Raw genomic sequence first — 21772 nt, forward strand, 5'->3', positions numbered from 1 at the left:
GCTATCCCTGAAATTAGTAACAACATTTTCATCAACTTCCGATTCTTTTAATACTGTCTAAAGTAGCTGACTTTTGGGTTTTGAAATAAGTACTTCCCATTTTCTGAAACACCTGAATTGATTTGTGTTCTAGTGAAAAGAGATTCCTGGTCATTTTAATACCACACAGAGGCTGGACTTGACAGACAACATAACAGAGCTCCTAAAAATGAAATCAGCACTAACCTCACAGTCTCAAGATATTGTATCTTAAATTAACTTTCCTAAGGAATGAAGTCTTCTTCCTATAGCTTAAATACCTACATTAAAGAACTTTGCTACCTGAAGTTTTTTACATTAATTTTACTCGTATCAATTCAGATTAATTTTGATTTCATTCACTTAGCATAATGTGAGGAAAAACAGGGATGAAATGACTGTGTGACATACATTGGGGAAAATGCAGGAAATCTAGGCACCATTTGATATTACTGCTTTGTTCACATGCACTGGACAAGATTCTAGAGTAATGTTTAGAGATCAAAACCATTGAAGATTGAGAAAGAAATAGTATGGAGCTACTTAATCCACTTCATTTGAATCTTCAGCAAAAAAGAAACAAACTTCAACAAAAGCCTCCTTCAGAAATTACTAGTTTTAAACATTATACAGCTAAGATGCTACTAACACCCTTTAAATGATCAGAAGAGCTCCATAAATACAATTTTCTTATTTAGTGAATATCCAAGAAAAATACTATCATGACACTTAGCCTGTCAACAGAGCATTTCTAAGTACACATTAGGAATTCCCCTTGCTGTAGTTAACTTAATTCTTAGCCTTTATCATGACCCAGGTAAAAAGCAGATACAACTCCCACAAAATTATGTATCTAAGCAAACCCTGGAACTCCCAGCCCTGATAAGGCTCATACCCAAGTTTCCATTGTTTCCAGCAACAGTAGAGGATAAAGCTTTGGAGAATTCATCCCAGGAGCCTGAAGCACAGTTATCTCTGATCCTTTCTCGCATAAGAGAGCCATTCTTAAAACTGAAACACACAAACATACCAAATGCATTTTCCAAAACATTTGGCTCTAGATTTTTAAAGCAATTTGTTGTTTTAATATTGGAGTTTATTGTATCAGCTGAATACAGCTAGGCAAGCTAAAACACACAATCGTTTCTTCATTATGGAAAGAGATGGAGGGGGAGAAAACTAGATAAGAGAGAAAACAAATATTACAGGACGTGTTGAGAAACGCAGTGCAGTGATGCTGGTATACATCTCTCCAAAGAGTCAGCTTATACCCAGTCTGGCAGGCCATGCTAAACCCAGGCTATCTCTGAATAGCTAAGACATCTCCTCGGAGCTCCATGCACAGGAGTTGCAGCCCACTCCCTGACTTACTATGGTCTCCTGGAGCTCAAAGCACTGGAGAACATGGTACGCACTGACAGAGCAGCAGGAGCTCCAATCATGCCAGCCCTGGGGCGGGTCCCGTGGAGCTGCATTTCTGCACTGTGCCAGCACTCCCATAAAGGGCTTGCAAAGTCTGGTTGCACCCAGGAGCTGAGATGAGTATCTACTTTCGAACTATCTGAGATGACCCTAGTAGCTACTTTAGAAAGAAACGTTCTGTGCTGTGGGGGCAGAGGTAGGTCTATGTGTTGTCAGAAGTACTCCAATACAGCACTAAAAAGCTCGCTCTGAGATGACTCCACAAGGAGGAGCAAGAGTGTCCCCACACTGCATTTATGATTTCAGGAGCGTGGTACCAGTATAGAGCCAGCTTGTGGCCAATAACTTATGAGGTATAGCTCCATGCCAGGATCTGGCAAAGGAGAGCACCACAGCTGCATCTGCACGGTTCTGGTCCAGAGCCAGTAAACCATGCTGTAAAATACGCATGTGTTCTGTGTTTATGGTCTTCGCACCCTTTATGCAGTCACCTCCTTTGCCTCCTCTGTGAATATAACACCCCTGCAAAATACTGAAGCATTGGACTTGGACCCAAAGGAAAGCAGTTTGAATACTCTCCAGCACAGAGTTACCAGAGTAACTCATCGGGAAGGGCACAGAAATATCCAGAAAGAGGGCAAGGAAATTATTGAACTTGCTTAGTAGCAGCAGCTGAAATTACTCAAGTTTTCTGTACAGGTACTCTGCCTAGTAGCTCAGGCACTCTTTTTCTATTAACCCGATTAAGTCCCCTATTAACCCCATTATTTTATTAAAAAAGGGGCATTGGTGCAAAAGGGGCAGTGTCAGGACAGAAATGGATAGGCAGGGGGAACAGGATCTCTCTATATCTGCAGGGCTACAGAAATACCTTGTGTTCTGAAAATGCAGGTTTGGCCTTCTACACATGTTAAGCTGCAGTAAAAGAATGGCAGTATAACAGTTATTCAGAAAAATGCCTCAGCATCTCCTTTTCTATTACAAACTGTTTATACAGCCCTCTCACGCAGCAACAGTGGGAAAAATATTGGGGAAAATGAGAAACTTGAACGCAAAACAAAAAAAAACCCAAAAAATCTTACGGGAAATCATACTGTGAAACTCAGTAACTTGCAATTGACAATTGGCTGTTGAACTCAGCTTCACAAACACTGTTCCCACTGTCATCTACAGCATCCTACTCGTGTACAGGTAAGACTCAACATTACAGTTAAAGGGCAGATTTGAGCTTTGCTGAAGTTTTGAGTTACAAGCACCTACAATCCAGGGGACTTAAACACAAAAATTATCTGCAAATTTATTACTTGAAAATATTTGCCTAAATACTATGACCCAATTTTAAAATTTTTCCCCTGAATACAGTGACTCAGTGAGGGAAAGCGTAGCTTCAGGCCATCTTCCTACCTACTCGGCTGGTGAGGGGTCAAACAATCCCTTAATCACACCAGCCAAAAGCTGCCATGAGGACCATTCTCTCAGCTGGGCTTCTTGAGATCTCAGTATTTTCCATGTGCACAGCCTAATACGTCCCGGAGCAGCACTGATTATAGTCCTCTATGAAAAGGGATTCTTCACCTGCCCCATTATGTCCTCTCTGGACCACTAGAAGAGCACAGAAGTTATACAGCCTGGTCAAGCTTCTGACATTTCACATTATTATATTTCAGAAGATTGTTATTCCTGTACGTTAAATGGATTACCTTAGATTCACAGTGAACTAGCTCTATGTATACGTAAAAATAATTTCAGCTTTTTATTGCCATGAGAATTTATCCTCCACAACTCTGCAGTTTCAGTTACCCAAATTAAACAATAAGAATGCTATAATGTTGATGCAAATGTTTCAGCAATAGATTGCCATACATTATACAGACTGCTGAATGTTCTATTCATTATCATTTCACAAAAGAAATAAAAAAACACTAACACAGAGAAAGAAATACACGTTATTGATCCCAGATGTACAAAAAACAAATGATATTACCATAAAAGTGCCATATATGTTTGAGAATCAACAGGATTGCAGAGGATATGACCTTCTAAGGCAGGAGTTGGTTCTTGGATCCACAGAAACAACGTGTCACTTGTGCCAAGGCTAATCTGGAAGGGGGGAAAAAAAAAAAATAATTGAAGTGTTATCACAATGTGCATGGAAAGCAATACAGAAATTAAATTAAAACCATTTGTTATTACCACTAATTGTTTTTAAATTACACATTAAGTCAATTGGATTCGTGTTGAAGCTAGCTCTGACTTAGATTGTCACGCCAGTGAAATACATACTAGATGGAGACTTAGGTTTTAATGTCTGGAGCATTAGTTAAAAATAGTCACAAGAGTTTACTTAAAATCTTTCAGGCAGCTTACAAATTGATAGAAATAAAACAAGCGTGAATCCAATATACAGAAAATCAACACTAGCAGATAAATTTAACTGACAACCTACAGCTATTTTACATTTCATGTATTTCATTTATTCAGGGATACGGACAGTTTCCGGGAGTATGTTTTGACTTACTGCAATATCTCCTTCTTGAAGTCTCATCCCTGCCAATGATGCTGAAAGCAAAGAGTCAGAATACCAGATAAAAAGTTACTCATTTTACTCAACTATAGCATGTTGCATGAGACATCATAATACATCCCATTCACCATCTCAAAGTACAATATAAATGGCAAATACACTCATGATGACCTTGACCTATACACTGTAAAAGATGGACAAAGCATTTGGGTGAGGGAGTGATTTTTAATAAAATCAAAATGCTGAAGAACAAAAAGCTACGGAACTGCATGATTCTCTAATGTTTTACATATTCAGGTTTTAAATACAGTTGACCCTTACTTAACAACACTCTTTAAAGGAGGAACACTCCTGCTTACATCAGACTACTCATATATTTATCGGACTAAGCTGGATTTGAACCTCTAGAAGAAAAATTGGACTTTAGGGAAATGCAAAGCTTAACCATCTCCCAGAATACGAATGTAAAATACACCATGATGAAGCCTCCATCTTGATTCAAGCCTGCATATGCTACTGTGGTACGGACAAGCATTTTATTTTCACAGCCTTGAGAAACAGACAACTTTGCTCTACACTGAAACAGTCTCCAGGATTCCAAAAACTGAGCCTGAATTAACACCTTCCCTTATACTGATAAAAGGACAGCTCTATTTCTTAGAGAAAGCCTATGAGGTCCATCTCCACCTTTCTGCTTGAAAAGATACAACAGCAATTTTTTAATTCATATTTTATAAGTTAAAATCTTAGCAGTTCATAGTAAGAATAGTTTCTTAGGGGCACGCAAACCAAAACTGAAGTTATCAAGAGGCAAATGAAGTCACCCCTAATTGCTAGGCAAAAGAGAATTCATTTGTCATACCCAGGTTATCCAAGATGTCTATATCTCAGAAGAACCAGTGATGGAAGGCTGTTGGAAAAAGGTATTAAAGCTGATAAACACAATATTCTTTCATTGAGAAGCAATGAGATTGATTTAGAATTTTAGTACGTACATAATCATATTCACTGAATCTTATACATTTAATCATCTCACCTGGATTGTCTCCTGTAAATGCTACTATTTTACAGTCTGGGCTAAACCCATAACGCTGACTATAATATCGAGAAATGGGCCCCTAAGGAAAGAAAGAAAGAGAGAGGAAAAAAAGCTCAAAAAAAGGAAAGTAATCTTGCAATGCATGACACATTGTGTTGTAACATAGAACTGAAAAATCCAAAAGCAGCTGTAATAATAATTTTTGTGTATTTAAGGTATAAATGAATATTTTAAAGATTTTGAACCCAATTTTTTTGTTGTTGAGAACCTCACAGAAATGCCCTCAGATTAGATTTTGAAATAGGTTAAGTAAATAGTAGCATTTTAGCTTTGGGTCTCTCTCCAGTTATTCACATCAAGTAACATAAACATATCCATCTATTTTGCACACATGCATGAATATTAATACATAGAAATTAGAAATTCAATGCAAACATAAGAGGAAACACAACATTAATATACATCACAACATCAAATGCTGGAATATGACCCCTATTATTTTAAGGGTCAAGAACTGTATTCTTTTAAGCCACGTTTGATAGCCATGGAGAAAAAAAACAGGAGAAGAAAACTATCCTTAAAAAATACAAGGACATCTATAAGGATTTTTTGTATGTTCCTCTCCATTACAGAAGATCAACACTTAATTCAGAGGGATCAGGTGATGGGTATCTACACTCTCTTACATGTGGACCAGCTAAAGCAATAGCTCTTTTTGTGCTGGGTAGTGAGACTAAATTCATTTACTCTAAGAGATGTGCGGCTTGATTTGATTTCACCATTACGCGACATGAACTCAGGAGCTTTAAATACCCCAAATTATTCACAAAGATTACCTCATTAACTCTAAAAACAGTTTAAAACAAGGTCCCTGTTAAGAAATGCAAATGTTGGGTTCTGTTTCTGCAGAAATAAATACTGTCCATGGTTCTGCAGTGACCAGGTGCTTGCTGGGCACAGGAGGGGACCCCAAAGATTCTTATCACTGGAGCATCTACCAAAACTTTTCTCATCATAGCCCAGGGCATGCAAGAATCCACAGGGATCAATAATGAAAGCTATGACAGATGCCAGCTAGCAGTTTTCAAAGATGTCTGTTTCTGCTCTGGCATACACATTCACAACACACCTGGAAATATTAAATCAAGAAGCATAGCTCTGAGGATAACTGTGCACGCATGGTTGTGCGCACACACAAATATACTCCAAGAAAGTACTATTAGCAGAACTCTCAGCACAAAGCTCTATTTGTTGGTTACAACTCTTCTAGACAGGCACATACCAGGACTGAATGGGATGGTACGGGGCATCCCAGTTTCTCCTCTAATCCAGGTGCACAAGCATCAAGGCAGGACACCGACCATACCTTTTCCCAAATCTGCAGCAAGTTCATACCTGAACCTACAAGACAGATTGAAACAAGAGGCATATATCATTAAACACAAGGCAGCACCGTATCAGAAAATTCCACCTCATTACAGGCAACAGAAAATTTACAGATGCATATTTTACATTCAAAGAGAATGGTTTCAGCTCTTTTAAGCATAAAAGATACTGATGATTCAGCCTCTGGATAGCTTTCACCTGTAAAGGTAGCAGAAAAGGCTTCTCTGATGCACAATGCACTAGACAATTCAGTTATTCCCAAATTAAGAGCAAAAAAAAGAACAGGGATGCCTCCCCAACAACTCCTTCCACCTTAGACAAGGACTTCACTGATGCAGCAATGTCCCTTGAAGGTATGTTGTTCTCACCTGAGACCTATATAATGAAGAAATACCACCCTGGGTGGTATGGCTCTACACTACTCCTACCTTTGAGTATCAAATCAGCATCTAAGTCTATGCTGACTAATATTCCTCCATATCAATGTTTCCTTCTTCAGAGACAACAAAATAAAGGCTTAGAAGTCCAAAAAAAAAGGAAGAGGTCAATTTTTCAAATGTAGCCTTTAATTTTGAGAGTCCAGCTTTGAATACCAAAGTCATGATTTTTCAGAAATGCTGAACAGCCCAACTGAAATCTGCAACACCTGCAAGTGTGCAACACCTCTAAAGTCTAGATTCCGTGAATTGCAAAACCCTAGATAACTGACTTGGCCACCTATTTCCCAGTTCCACCAGAACTATCAGTAGATAGATCTGAGGAAGAGCTGTGGATTTTTGGTTTGGTTTCGCATTGCTTTTTCCTCACTATTATATTTGCATTGCTCTGGCTTATGAAGTTAATTGAAGTTGGTTAGTGGTTGAATCTACGTAACATACTGAGCACTCCACATCCCTTGTTTATGTTTCTAAGATGCCTGTAATTGCACTTTTCATTAGACTTGAAAATCTGTATGTGTTTCTGGTTAGTACTGTTCAGGGACATATTAGTCTTATTCTAGATTAACAACGTTTTCATTTCAAAGACCGTTTAGCCCACAACTTACTTATGTCTGAAACACAGCCACATTCTCAGCTGAGCACAGTGGAAAACCTGAAATTTACTTCAATGCAATACATCTTTAAACTTTTTAAAACACAAAGACGGTGAAGTTGTCCCCACATGCACTGGCTGTGGAATGACTGCTTGTAATGCTGGGACACAGAGGAAGAGAAGGGATGCAACCCACAACTCAGCCAGCGTATGATAAGGCTCTAGCAGCACTCTTATTCTGAAGAAGGGCACACGCCTGCAACACACTCCACATGCACACACTACTGCGGGTTACCCATGCACAAATGAGCCCACCCTATCAATTCCCAGCAGCCTTTTTCACATAGGCTTAATAATTAGTTTAATAACATTTATAAATAAAGTATCTATTCGCACAGTCCATTCCCAAGGAACATCAACAAGATCTGGACCTAGTGCTTCACAGAGTGTTGTAAACAGAAAGCACTGCAAACTCCAGCTGAGACACTGGAATAACCCAAGCCAAACAGTAGGATATTTGGATTACACTTAATAACATACGAAATAGAATTAAATATATTAAATTTAATCAATACCATTTCAAGCAAATTAAACACACTGAACAAATTATGCACTGGTTTATTTGGCCTATGATGCAACAGCAGGAATGTGACAGAGCAGAAAGTGCAACATGCCTCCCACAGGCAAAAGGTTAATCTCCCTTTTCTGCTGTCAAAATCGCTACCACCTGCAGAAAAGGAAAGATGGCAAGATTTACTCCAGCTTCTCTCAGTTCTCTAGCTGAGACAACTCTTAAATCTAGCCATCCCCTCCTTCCTTGGCAATGAAGGTCAATAGCCAAGGCATGGTCTAGTACGGACTGAGGAAAGGGTCAATAAGTGGATGAATAGGATTCAGTATTTCACTGCAAGCATCACTGACTTTTAACATAAAATGACCAGAAGCACAATCAGGACTTGCTAATATTTACTACGTAGACAAAATTATAAGTGCTTCAACACTTGGCGGGGAAAAAAAACAACAAAACAATTTCATTACAAAGACCAAATGATCCAGACTAACTGGTTTTATTAATCAACAAACTAAAGATCAATATTTGCATACATTTATAAACAGTTAAGTGCATCTGTATTACAGCACTCTGGATTGCCTTTTCAGTGAGCTAAAATCATAAGCAGTCTAAGTCTGCTGACACCACACAAGCTACATTAGGAGTAAATTCAGTCCACCACGCTTCCCTTTGAAAAGGCTTCAGTTCAAAGCATCCTTGTTTGATAGAACAACAGAAACAAGTATGCTAAGCTATGATTTGCCTACAGCTCTTAGAAAAGCATTTCGAAAGATAAAGCTTCTCTAGGTCAAGAGCTGAATAGCTGTTCTTTAAGGTGTCTTCTAAAAGAAACAATGCCTCAAGTGTTCAAGTTGTTTAGGTCCCAAATGTATCTTACTTTTAACATCTACACAACATAAATGAAAATCATTCTTCATTCCACCAGAATGTAATTTGATTTTTTTTAAAATCAATCACCCAGGGTGCTCAGCCATTCACAAGGAGTGATCTGAACCTTACGAAATTGAACCTTTAAAAAGAGAAAAAAAAAAAAAATCCTGAAACTGAATAGCACATTTCCTACAATAACCTGCAAATTTAAAGAGATAAGTTATTGTGCAGAGCTAAACAATTTGACAGGGTCTTTTAAAGATGATATGACCTGAAGTTAAACCTACAGAAATGAAGAATAGGTCTATTATCTGAACATTATTTTGAGAGATGCATTTTAAACTACAATATACAGGTGCAATGTAAAAGATCAAGTGAATTGCAAGAAATCGTAAATGACAAGAAAACAAGTTTTTCAGCTGGATCCAAATAACTACTGCATACATTATAATTATATTTTATTACTGGAATTAGAATTCTCTCTCATTATGTTAACAGAAGAAAGGAACGAACAAGACAAAATATAGCTCACAACGCTGAAAAATATTTGTCTTGTAAAGAGAACTATAACATCCTGCTTAGTTCCCTTATCTTTTTTCACACAAAGATTTAATAATCTTACATGCTCCAAACAGTAGATAACGTTTATTCAAGTTCCATAAATATCCAGAGGTGTAACAGAACAGGATCTCCTAAAGCTGTTTGAAAAATGCAATACATTTTCTAAGAAAATTTTCCAGTGAAGCAAATTTTCATTTTCTTTAGTTTAAAATGTTTTGGTTTTCAACCAAACACAGAAATTTTCATGTTCCGAAATTGAAGCAGCATGGATTTCCCCCACTTGCTTCCAAGTAGAAAAGGCAAAGGTAACATTACCAAAAAGAAAACCCTCAGCCCCAAAATCAGTATTTTTTTAATGCTTATATTTTTAAACATTTGACTCAAAATCAACACTTAACTCTCATTTAAAAATAAAAAATCAACATATTTCTTTATCAGAAAAAGATCTCACCATCTCTCTTTGAAATGCAGTACATGGAGCTAGTTCTGTGGCTTCTTGAGTGGCTGAAGTGCTCAGTATTTGGGCATACTGAGGAGCAAAGTGCAAACCTCCAAAGAGTTATTGTTGCCAATAATACACACACAAAAAAAAATTAGCTGTGAAAATATACGGCCTACAGAACAGGACTAGAAGATAGATGTAACAACCTCACAACTGCTGCGAAATAAGCATGGATTGCCTTGCAATTTTTAAGGTCTCAAGTGTAACTGGGAGATCTGATATTGAGTAAGTTGTCCATTAGCTAAAATTGAGGTGTCTTGCCTTTTCCTATGAGCTTTGATGGAACAATGAAGGAGAAAAAATGAGTTGGTCTTAACACATGGGCTCTATATGGCTAGACATGGGTCAACTATGGCTCTATAATGCAAAATTTCCTTAGAGAGCCTTGTTATCTAACCTTTCAGCTCTGAAATATATCTTCTCTTAGTTTCAGAGCAGGAATCAAAAATGCTATTTAGAAATAACAGCACAGCTCCCAGGAAAATGGTTTCTTTTGTAATTGCCATTTAAAATTGCCATTTAAAAGCTGGATAACTGAGATAACACACAACAGCAAAGAGAGACACTAGCCTTGTCCCTTTTTTGTCTTTGTTATGATGAATAGAGATATGGAAGGTTAATTTTTTTTTAACTGCGTTTAGGATTTTTTTTGCTTGGTTTATGCTTTTTTCTCTGGTTCAATTTGAAAAGATATTTCTGTTGCAGGTCCATACTCCAGTTAGGTAGGGGAAAAAATAATCACGATATACATCTTGTTCACATCTTGTGCAACTCAGAGCTAAACCAGCAAAACTAAAGAACAAATATAAGCTTGACTTCATAGTTCTGAAAAATCCACAACTTTTTCATGCTTTTAAATAGATTTTTCAACATTCCTTTATACATCATAAAGTAATGAAAAAAGGCACAATTTCATTTAAGAGTACTTTCTGTGGATCCATTTTGTAGAAATGGGAATCATAGTATGATGGGGATAAATAAGCACAGCTGACAGCACTATCAAGAGTAGCAACAAATTGAAATTAGTAACTTAGCTTAAAACCAAAAATACTTGTCGTTGAAGTTTTAAAGACTGAAAATAAATAGCAGAGACCGTGTCCCTGTTTTATGTAAGGTGGGGATGGAAAGGAAAGTTTCCTTGTTGAATTGTTACTATGAGAAAAGCCCACACACTTACCATCACTGTAATCGATGGGTGCATAAGCTCCAAGGAAAAGGGAAGCTGCAAAACTACTAACCAAAGAGATTCTCTGAAAGAAAAAGTGTGAGATAGTAAATCCCATCAGCATTCACTTCAAAGGAAGTAAATAACTAAGTAATTTGAAGCAGCAAATGTTAATAGATGCTTAATGTTAGGCACAGAAAGCATACACCTAGAAGGATTATTCAGTTCTATCTTACTGCCTAAGTAATACTGCAGATATCAATCTAAAAGTAACCCCATGATAAAAGCTGTTAATAGCTTTGCATTCTGAAACATGCAAAATACACATAGTATATTAGCATACTCTATGTTATCATGAATTAATTCACAACTTCAGTGTATCACAGAACCTCATTTCAAGGAAAAACACTAAGAAAAAAAACCAAAAACCACCCGTACGTTGACAACAGGGGAAATGCCCCAAAACCATGCACTGGGCAACCCAGAGCACAGGTCTGTAAGCTTTTTGGCAGCTCTGGCAAGGCTTGGCTAGCACCTTTACGTGAACTCTTACCTTTCTCCCAGCTGAGACCCTAGACCTCCCAGGATTTAATCCCAGGAGCTGGTAATAATCAGCTTTGAACTGAACCACTACCTGCAGCTCTGCCTCAGGGTATGTTCCAACAATCCATTAAATCCAGCTGTAGGGCTTCTAATACTGGCCCAAAAATGCCCCAGCCACATGACACAACAAACTGATCCAACATGAACTTGCTTCCACTTCAAATATGCTATACAAACTACCAAATTAACTGGCTACCACCAAGCTTTCTGCAGGATCAAGTATTATCTGTTCCCAAGAAGGTGGCATAAAAGCTGACAACTTGCTTATTGTGTGCTCTGACTAATTAATAAGAAATATGATTGTCACCCAATAACTAATCAGAATCAAATTTCTACTGGTGGAGTGAGCCAACAGTGACAGGTTTTTTATTAATGATCGCAAAACCTCTGCTTCACACAGCATTCAAAGACGGACTATAGCCAGAGCTCTAAGAGGTGGTTATAATGGCCAGGAAACTTAATGATGCACTTGCTCTTCATGCGTGTCTCCCCAAGAATATATCACATTGTGCTTAGATAACGAAGGCCTACCTTCTTTTGTGCCCCAACGGGCACTAGCTGCCTGAAATGGAAGGAAAAGGATGAAGTTAAACTGTGAATCAGCCAGTTTAGCAAGCTGACCTAGAGAAAGAAAAATATCCACCTTCCACGTCACTGAGACTGCCGAACTGCTAAGTGAGGGGTCTGGAGAACAAGCCTTATGAGGAGCAGCTGAGGGAACTGGGGTTGTTCAGCCTGGAGAAGAGGAGGCTGAGGGGAGACCTCATTGCTCCCTACAACTACCTGAAAGGGAGTTGCAGAGGGGTGGGTGTTGGCCTCTTCTCCCAAGTGACTAGTGATAGGACAAGAGGAAATGGCCTCAAGTTGTGCCAGGGGAGGTTTAGGCTGGATATTAGGAAAAATTTCTTTACTGAGAGAGTGGTGACACACTGGAATAAACTGCCCAGGGAAGTGGTGGAGTCACCGTCACTGGAGGTTTTCAAGGAACGTGTGGACGTGGCACTGTGGGACATGGTTTAGTGGGCATGGTGGTGTTGGGTTGACGGTTGGACTTGATAATCTTACAGGTCTTTTCCAACCTTAGTGATTCTGTGATACTTCCTGAGGGTTCCCAAGAGCAATTCCAACGTAGAGATATTTTGTGCTTGAACGTATCTTGCATATCCTTTATTGCTAAAAGGTGCCATCAATACAACCAGCACTCAAAGTCTGAGCTTGGTGGGACTAGTTCTCAATTCCACGGACCCATTTCCTCTCCACTAATGCATTTTTCTCCAAATGTAGTTTTAAGCTTATTATCAGACTATATTAGTGTTCTGTTTCACTCCATTGCTTACTAGCATGAAGGTTATAGAACATCTGCTTAGAAAGAAAAAAATGGAAAAAAAAAGTATTGTCCCACAAAATACAGAGTCAACTTTGCATCTCACTTCCCCATGAACTCCCCAAGCGGTCCGATTTTAAAAGCCACAAAAAAATTATGATCAATACTATCAATAACTAGTAATAGAAAAACACAATCAGCCTGACTTCGTTTGTCTGGATGCTTGACATATTCTAATGACAGGACAGGAGCCCTTCCCTCATTTACATCATATTTGCATAGAGTTTTCACCTTGCTTTAAACCACAGCATTTCAGTCACAGCTAGATGCAGACTCAACAAACTGAAACAATAATGGAATTGCAAGCTGATTTCTGAAAATTAAAAATCAGAAGGAAACCAACTACACAATGCAATTCATTTGTAATAATAGAATCAAAGTAGCTCCTCAAGGGAAAAGCTATGAAAAAAGCCTAGAATCAATTGCAGGCTTTTTCCTACACACATCCGCATGGATGCCAGCTTTGTATGGCAGAGCAACCACATTTCTGCATGCAAATGGCCAGTTCTAAGTATGCACATTTCAACTGTGTGCTTAATTACCCACTTGTGTTCAAACTGCTGTACATACCATTTATTACCACCCAAATGAAAGTCCGCTTTTTAAAACTTATTCCACAGAGGCGAGATCCAATGGAGCCCGCTGTGTTAAATGTAAAATTCAAGACAGAACTGATGCCCAATTTTTATCTGTCCAATGACTAATAATTTAACAAAACCTAAAATAAAAAATCAAATTTACAATTCTAATCTTAAAACCAAACACAAGAATCAAAATGCTCTTTAACAAAAAAGTCTGACATCCCCACAAAATTAATTTTAGAAGATTTTCAACTATATTTTCCAATAGGTGTATTGAAGTTGAGCCAACCTCAGTTTGCATGTAGACCTCAGGATTCTGGCTGTAAATCTTTGCTATCTGGTTTCCTGTAAAACGCTGAGAAAGAAATGCAAATGCTTAGAAACACAAACCCTAAATGGAGTCAATAATCATTAACTCTGTGTAATGAGTTCAGTACATTGTACTTTGGATATTTAATTTGCCTGATGCATGATGAAAGTCAGTGCACAGCAGGCAACCTGCACTAAACAGGCTGTAACGCACAGTCTCATTATGACAATTTTGCTCACCTTTTGAAAAAAAGCACGTGAAAAAGCACTACTATCCATAACTTACATTTCAGAAATGACAGTTCAATGGAGTAAATCACACTTAATCTGTGCATGGGAACCAGAACAATTCAAATGCTGCTTTCGAATTCTTGAAAAGGTTTAGGCTGCCCAACCCATGTACCTCTCTGAGGCAGCTGAATTGGGAGCGAAGCAGTAAGTTTCATACTCAAAGAAGCAACTCCAGCACAGGCTAACAATAGTTGTAAGAATAATTATTCTCCATCTGTGTATTATATCAAATAACAAAAAACTTCTAACACTGAAACCTTAATCTTTAGCAAGTTAAAAATAAACTGTTAGTGGTATGCAAAGTCTGATTTCAACACTGGCCATAAACCTTGCATGATGATTCAAAAACAGAATGAGCAATTTGGGCGGTTAGAGCCTTATTCTACTGAACCAACAGTAAGAGTAGCCAGGTGCTGAGATGCCTGGAGGGCAGCCCCACTCCCACTCCATAACTCATCGTCACAGTTACAAGAGCGGGAAGTGCCAGGAAGAGGACTGACAGAGTACTCTCTGATAGCATCCTGAACATTTAAAACACACTTCTCTTAGGTCAACAGCTGCTTGTTAGCCTTCACGGAACATTAAAAGGCCAATCTTTTAATTGCAGAAGTAACCTAGAGCAGTGATCCACAAACAGGGGGATCATAACCCCAAGTAAACTTGTAACACAAACCGGATTGCCATCCCAATGGAAATGTCGCTGCACAGGAGCTCCCAGGGGAGAACCAGGCCCTGAGACTGTAAGCAGAGCCACCAAACACTGTATTTCGGAACCACTGCCCAAATGCAAGAGCTCACCCCAGCTGCTTCCTGCAGCAAAATTTCCAGTGTTTGCCTAATTTCACTTTAAAATTTCCACATCTTCCTTTGTGAGGCTACTGCAAAACACATTATCGTTGGAGGTTCTTCAAAAACTCTCTCTTTCATAGTTAATGGCTGATCATTATCTGCTGTGGTACCACTGTAGTGGCAGAATTGTTTCTATCACAAGACTCTGCTGAGGATTTTCTTCCCATCCGTTCCTTACCTCATAGGCTCGAGAACCAGTGATACTCGCTAGGTGCTGTGCTCCCCCCACGGCTTTCTCCAGAGCGCTGCACTGGGAAGCTGTGCTAGAATCCATCCAGATGGGGCTGCTGCTGACAGAAAAACAAGCCTGCAACGAACAACAGCCTTTACTAGTAAGTCTGATCTCTAAGAAGTCCCTGCTAGAGTAATAGCGATACAGCAGACCTACGCAGCAGCTTATGGTTCAGTTCTCTGATGTGCCTTCTGGTCTCCTCTCGATAATTACAGGAAAGCGGATATTGGGCAGCATGTTGGTCAGTGGTGAAAAGTTGAACCCAAACCTCACGCCAGAGGGAAGCAACAGGCTTTTTCTTGACATAAACTGCAGCATGATGTGTACTTCACGTACCCTGCAGCATGATGTATCAGTGCACTCCTTTGATAGCCAAAGCCCCAGGCCCTTTTTATGCAAGTTTAGCCCCACTTTTTAGAATTCCTCTCTAAACAATCAGATTATCTTTCCACAGCTCTACTAACAGATTTCTCTTTAATGACTGGCATAACCATTTGGAAATGCAACTGAGGCTTAGTACATCGCAAGAGAGCTTTTTAATTCCATGTCCATGAGTTTTGCACAGATGAGGTATTTCCAAAATTAATCATTTAACAGATCAGTTACACAAATGGCTCCCTTTCAACATACAACTGTCCTTTCTGATCTTGAAGTAAGGAAGGTAAGGGTCTTCAAGAGGAAAGCTGATTCCTCCCTACTTTTCTTTTTAAATAAAAGTTTGTCAAGTCTGTGTTCAAAACTTACCAACCACACACACACAACGTTGAGGTTCAACAATGTACTTGTTAGGAATTTGTGTCCACATAGCATTACACTTCCATCCTTTCAGAGGTAAGTGTAAACTGGTCTTTTTTTTTTTTTTTTTAATATTTTCTAATGAAATTGCAAGCACTGCAAGAAAACTTAGTTACGATAGCATTTTTCACCACAATTTTTTGTTAATACAAAATACATTGAAAAAAATGTAAAATATTTACAGGTTGTTTACAAAAATATTACATTTTGTAAAAGAACAAACAGGCTGTTACTCTGACACAGAAAGATTCTGGGACACCCACTGGCACCTGTAAGCTTTTAAAGCAGAATATACTGTCACTCAGGAGAAAAGGAAATGACAAAAGCCCTGGAGTTGAAGGAATAACCAGCATATTTCACTTTATGCTGCAGGGGCACACAACTCAGCCAAACAAAAGGAAAGGTTTGCAAGGAAAAAAGCAATGTGCAAGGATCAGAAAAAGGACAGTGTAGCTCTCCCTTCAGAGCTCTTTTATGCACGTTACCTTTAGTGACTGATGTAAAGGCAGTTCAGATGATGCATTCTTTAAAATTTGGATGCTTCCTTTTTTCCAGTACACACTCCCATGTTGCTGTAGAAAGTACAGAAACAGAAGTTGGAGATGCCCTCCCAAATCGCACAGTTCATACACTGATCTGAATTTAAAACTCTAAAGTACAGAGAACTCTCTCCAAACTAGGAAAGAGTTGCACCTTTTCAAATCAAGTGCCTGACTAAAGGACTCTAAGATTGAGCAAAGCATATACTAAACCAGAAAATGTAGGAGTCCAGAGACAATGGTGATTTTGAACTATAGCAACTTCTAGTGGGAACTATTATTATACTGCTAATCCATGGCATTAGATACTTCTTTGAGGGCTCTTTGAGCTGTAGCCAGGGCTCTACAGTCAAAACTGTTAGTTCTGTGCTATTTCAGCACAGCCCCCAGATTCTTCATTACATGCCTGCCCCAGTCACCACTAATAGACTGCGTAATACTGAGAAGGTTATTTAAGTTCCATCTCTCAGGAGGCTTCCTCAAGCCAGGCATGTCTAGTTACGCGCCTGTAGGACACCCCAGGCAAACTGCAAAGCACCATCCAGTGATGACACCAAGTGCACACAGAGCCCACTGGGCACAGAGTACTTGACCACAGTGTCATCCAGATTGTATTTCACATCTCTCTGCCAGTTCTGCAGACAATCAAAACCAAGTTTGTGTCTTCTTTGGGACAAACACTGGCACATCAGTGCACCTCTGCAGTGATGTGCAGCATAAAGACAAGGTTCTTCAAAGAGAAAAGGGAGACAATGTGGGTTGGAAGGGAGTAACTAAACTAAATCTGTTCTACCTGAAAAAATCTGAATATAACACCAAGTTGGTATCCCCAACCTGTTGGAGGATGCGTAAAAAAAAAGGGAATACGGGCAATTTGGAAACGCACTTCCTTTTTTCACTTGAGTAAGCTGGGGTTACTTGGCAGTCCCTAACTTCTGTTCCACCAAAGAATTCATCACAGTCTTGATACCAGCTATGATTTTCAGACACTTTGCTCAGAGTTTCAACTGAAGTCAATGAAACATGGAGATCAAAGCAGGAGTTTTGATTAATTAGTCCCAGATATATCAAGATGAACAACCTAAACCTCACGCATCAGAATTAGCTATTACTTTGGTGCTCTCCTCACGCTAAATACCATCTGTGAAAGTTATAAAAGACTTCCTTGTTTCACCAGAGTACTAGGAGACTGGCTAACTGACTAAATGTCAGGATGGGTTTTATAAATCTTGGAAAAAAGGCATTATGCACTACAGACTAAATCATGGCAGCATCTTTGTCCTTTCTGCAGCAAAGACTATCATAACTTTGTTTTTTGTTGTTCTTAGGCAGATCTCTATCCTAGCCAACAAAAACTGTATTCAACAGGATTACTATGCCTTTAGCAAACTGTGCTCCTCACTACTTTTTCTACCCCATTTCCACATGCACCTGGATATGCTGAAATTCAAGATGACTGCAGTCATTTCAAAATCTGTATGTACAAAGAACTTAACAGGAACCAACTAGTTATGCACTACACTGATCTAAACAACTGCACTGTAAACCTCACCCTCCACTCCCACTACCTTCTAGTGATTGCTCTGTGTGCTTCAGGTTTTAAGTTCCTAGTAGAATGTGTCTTTTAATGGACGCTTATACAGAAGCTTTCGTCTTACTTGAGGTCATTATGGTCTTCTGCAATTCTATTATTTAAATGAAATTTATCACTATACTTTATACTCCATTGAAGAAACATAGTAAGACTGATTTTTTTCTTTATAAACTAACCTGGCCAGCACCAGACAAAGCTCTGACTTGAGAGAAGTTAAAGCCCGAAGACTTCATCTTTTCCAAAATCATATCCAGAGCCTACAAGAAGAAACAGAATCAAGAATGACTGTAACGAGCTATCAAATTATGCATACTCACAATCTCTAGAATTAAACAGTAAATTCATGTCATCACTGATAGGAGTTCATTGGCAGATAATGAAAAATTAGCTCATGACTATGGACTTCTCAAGAAGCTGCATAAATTAATCTACTAAGTAAGAGTCCATAAAAGAAAAGTTGAATCACACAGGGGAAAAAAACGATCTTTAAACAAGCTGAATCACAAAGATCCATTCTTTGAAACCTAAATAAGAGGCAAGAGTTAGAGAATTCCAACTCATTAAAAAGCCATTTTTAAGACTGCCAGACCTAAAGCAGGATTATCTTTTCCTGTTCTTACTTTCAGAAATCTATGAAATCTTAATGGGATCCACCCTGCACTCCATCCTACAAGATGTTAGGTATCCTCAATACCACTGACCCCAGCGTCGGCTGAAAACTCAGGGTCTCTTTAATATAAGGCTAATCCAAGTGAATTTTAGCACTTCAAGCATCTAGGTTAATTTTGTTCTTGCCACATTTAATGAAGTTTAAAACCAAAAATAAAGCTATCTTTACATAGTCTGGGAAATGCTGATCTGAATGAGACTATCTTGACAAATGGACCACTGCAAGACTTCAAATTTTCCCAAGAAACATCATATACCTATATCATCATATTATTAATTCAATAATTACAACTGTTTCCTGTTCATTATGGTTCAAAAGACCAACTGCAACCAAATTTACCAAAACTTCGTCAGCTACTGTGGATCACCAGCTGGGGGTTCTGTGACCTTTCAAATATCTTAACTACTCAAATCACACTAGTAAGACAAATTTCCATAGTACCATGTGAGAGCAAGTGTTGCAGAATCTGCACAGCAGCAAGGAAGTCCTTCTTTTAAAATAGACAAGAATGTTGTGTTTCAAAATAAACAGCAGTCAAAGTGACTGAGAATCACTGAATAAATTGCTCTTTAACCACTTTCCAGTTGAGACATCAATTAGTTAACAAAGCTTATTCTAAAAAAATAGTGCAAGTAACATGGATGCTACAAAAACACAGATTTAAGCTAGGCAAAGTGACAGCTGCCCCTTTTGCGTATGAAACAAGAGGATGAGGAAAAAAAGAATAGTCTTTTTTCAAAGGAGGGAAAGTCAGGAAAGGATTAATCACACATACAGTAGAGTGAAGAAACAAACAAAAAAACCCTCAAAACGTTAGCAACTTCCACTATGTTTGTTGATAACATTAATATTTGCATACCAAAGACACAGAATAACACTTAAAAGAAGCAGAATACAAGCAAAAGGACTACGCTGATTTGAATGATGAGTTTCACTATTGCTTGGAATACATTTCCATTTCAATAAGAGCAAGGAAGAAGTCGAACTATATAAAGCTTGTTCATACCTTGACCCACATTAGCACGGGAGAAGTGACTGTCAGTCTGTCACTGTGAATATAGACTCCACCTTGAGTCCTACAGAAAAGCGGTATTTTCTCTTGGTAAATTCAGCAATTTTTTCCACACCAAGCAAAGTTCAAGTTTATTAATAACCAAAGACAGTCTGCAATGCTTTGATGTTAAGAGCAAGGATACAATTAGTGTTTGAAACCTGAAAAAGTAAAAGCCAGCTCCTAGAAGGTAACATCAGAGATGTTTGACCCAATTGCAAAGTAAATAACTTGCAAGGAAAGGCTCTGATCCTGAAGTAAGACCTGTGATAGACTCCTAATACTCATTGGCTCCATGTAATTCATAGTTATTTCTAAGTTTCCTAACTGTCACCATTAGTGGCTTGAATCTAGAAGACGAAATTCATTTTTTGCTGTTAAACCATCAAGTAAACAAATGTACTTCATTGAAACTTGTGACCACGGAGGATGACATTTGTAAATTCTAGTCTATTAACTGATGTAAACAAATACTGTCATCCTACATCCTATTGTGAGATTTGGAACCACTGAATTTGTCTCCAAACACCTTTTAGAAGTTCCCCTCATGCAATTTACTTGCTGTTATTGTAGCATCCCACCCTGACACAAAGGCGGTGTTTACTTCTGTGTCCCAAAAAGAAACAGTCATGTCCACAAGTCTGAAGCCCCAAAAGAAGAAAAAAATTGGTTTATTTACACACAATAATTTGGGGTAGATTTTTTTTGTTTCCTGTTTGGAGTTCTTGCCAGATTTACATACCAAGGGAGGCAAAAGCATATACTACCCTTGCCAAGTATGAAACATGAACATGGCATGAACTTTTTCCATGCCTCCACACATATCAGTGAGACCAAATAAGGCAACAGCCCCCCTGCCCTGACCCCCAAAGTTCTAAATTATATTATCCAAGTAAAATATAAAAACCCTTACTTAAATTCCGGAAGGTCTTTATCAAAATGAACATTATCTTCATAAATGACTCTCAGCTGTTCATCAACAGCAATGACTTTCAGCTAGAAGATATAAAACAGGTTAACAAAAACTAACAGCAATTAAATAGGACTGATAACTCATTTATAATAATTCAATTCAATTCTCACAGACAAAATGGGAAAGATCACCCCAATCCATACAGCTTGCTGAAAGCATGGGCACAATCTTACATAAAACAAGTTATTATGTGAATTTCCAGCACGCCACCTATTCAGCAAAATGTATATTTGTCTGCTTGCATTTCCCCCCCCCCATTTTCTCTCTCCTTAATTGCACAAGATCGAGATGCGGGCATATGCTAAAGAACAGCAAACAAACTATCAGGCTCGTAGCTTGCATCACAGTAAACAGTTTTTCCAATTTCTCCAAAGAATATAGTATCTTAGATTAAAGATGCCATATGCTTTTTTTTGCCCCATCTTACCAAGGAAGCTAACAGACCCTTAAGATACCTTGAGGACCTTCCCTGCTCCCCAAATGGCGAGTAAATCAAATTCTACCACCCTGGCAAAGCTCAGCGGGCATTACACAAGTGTATTCTGAGCTTCTGCAACATATGGAAAGCAACATCCCAAACGGTTAACTCCATAAAGCTGAGCTTTCTCGTAAGCAGAAACTAGAAGAGTAACACAAACTTTCCTCCTCTATCTTCACTCAAGTTCACCTAGTACAGAAGGAAAACATTAATAGCCTAGAAGAAAAGTGAGAAGGGAGCTCACATCCTGCACATATTTCAACAAGGGAGAGAGTGCGAACTGCTGCTACAGGAACAGACAAAAAAACCCAGTAAGACCAAGTAATCTCAAAA

At 38.5% G+C, this 21772-nt stretch overlaps 1 protein-coding gene across 2 annotated transcripts in view; it reads right to left on the minus strand.

Moving 5' to 3' along the window:
- XYLB (xylulokinase) overlaps positions 1–21772 on the minus strand; it is an 87304-nt gene that overhangs the window by 64315 nt on the left and 1217 nt on the right. For both annotated transcript variants that reach the window (XM_059818842.1, XM_059818841.1), the window contains exons 2-13: positions 20902–20984; positions 19944–20013; positions 18444–18524; positions 16620–16706; positions 15286–15414; positions 13948–14013; positions 11103–11175; positions 6286–6404; positions 5001–5082; positions 3959–3999; positions 3425–3540; positions 914–1029 (exon numbers count right to left, since the gene is read on the minus strand). In XM_059818842.1, coding sequence (XP_059674825.1) covers positions 914–1029; positions 3425–3540; positions 3959–3999; positions 5001–5082; positions 6286–6404; positions 11103–11175; positions 13948–14013; positions 15286–15414; positions 16620–16706; positions 18444–18524; positions 19944–20013; positions 20902–20984 — 1063 coding nt within the window. The remainder of the gene's footprint in view (positions 1–913; positions 1030–3424; positions 3541–3958; positions 4000–5000; positions 5083–6285; positions 6405–11102; positions 11176–13947; positions 14014–15285; positions 15415–16619; positions 16707–18443; positions 18525–19943; positions 20014–20901; positions 20985–21772) is intronic.

The sequence above is a fragment of the Gavia stellata genome, chromosome 6 (assembly GCF_030936135.1).
Source record: "Gavia stellata isolate bGavSte3 chromosome 6, bGavSte3.hap2, whole genome shotgun sequence".
NCBI lineage: Eukaryota > Metazoa > Chordata > Aves > Gaviiformes > Gaviidae > Gavia > Gavia stellata.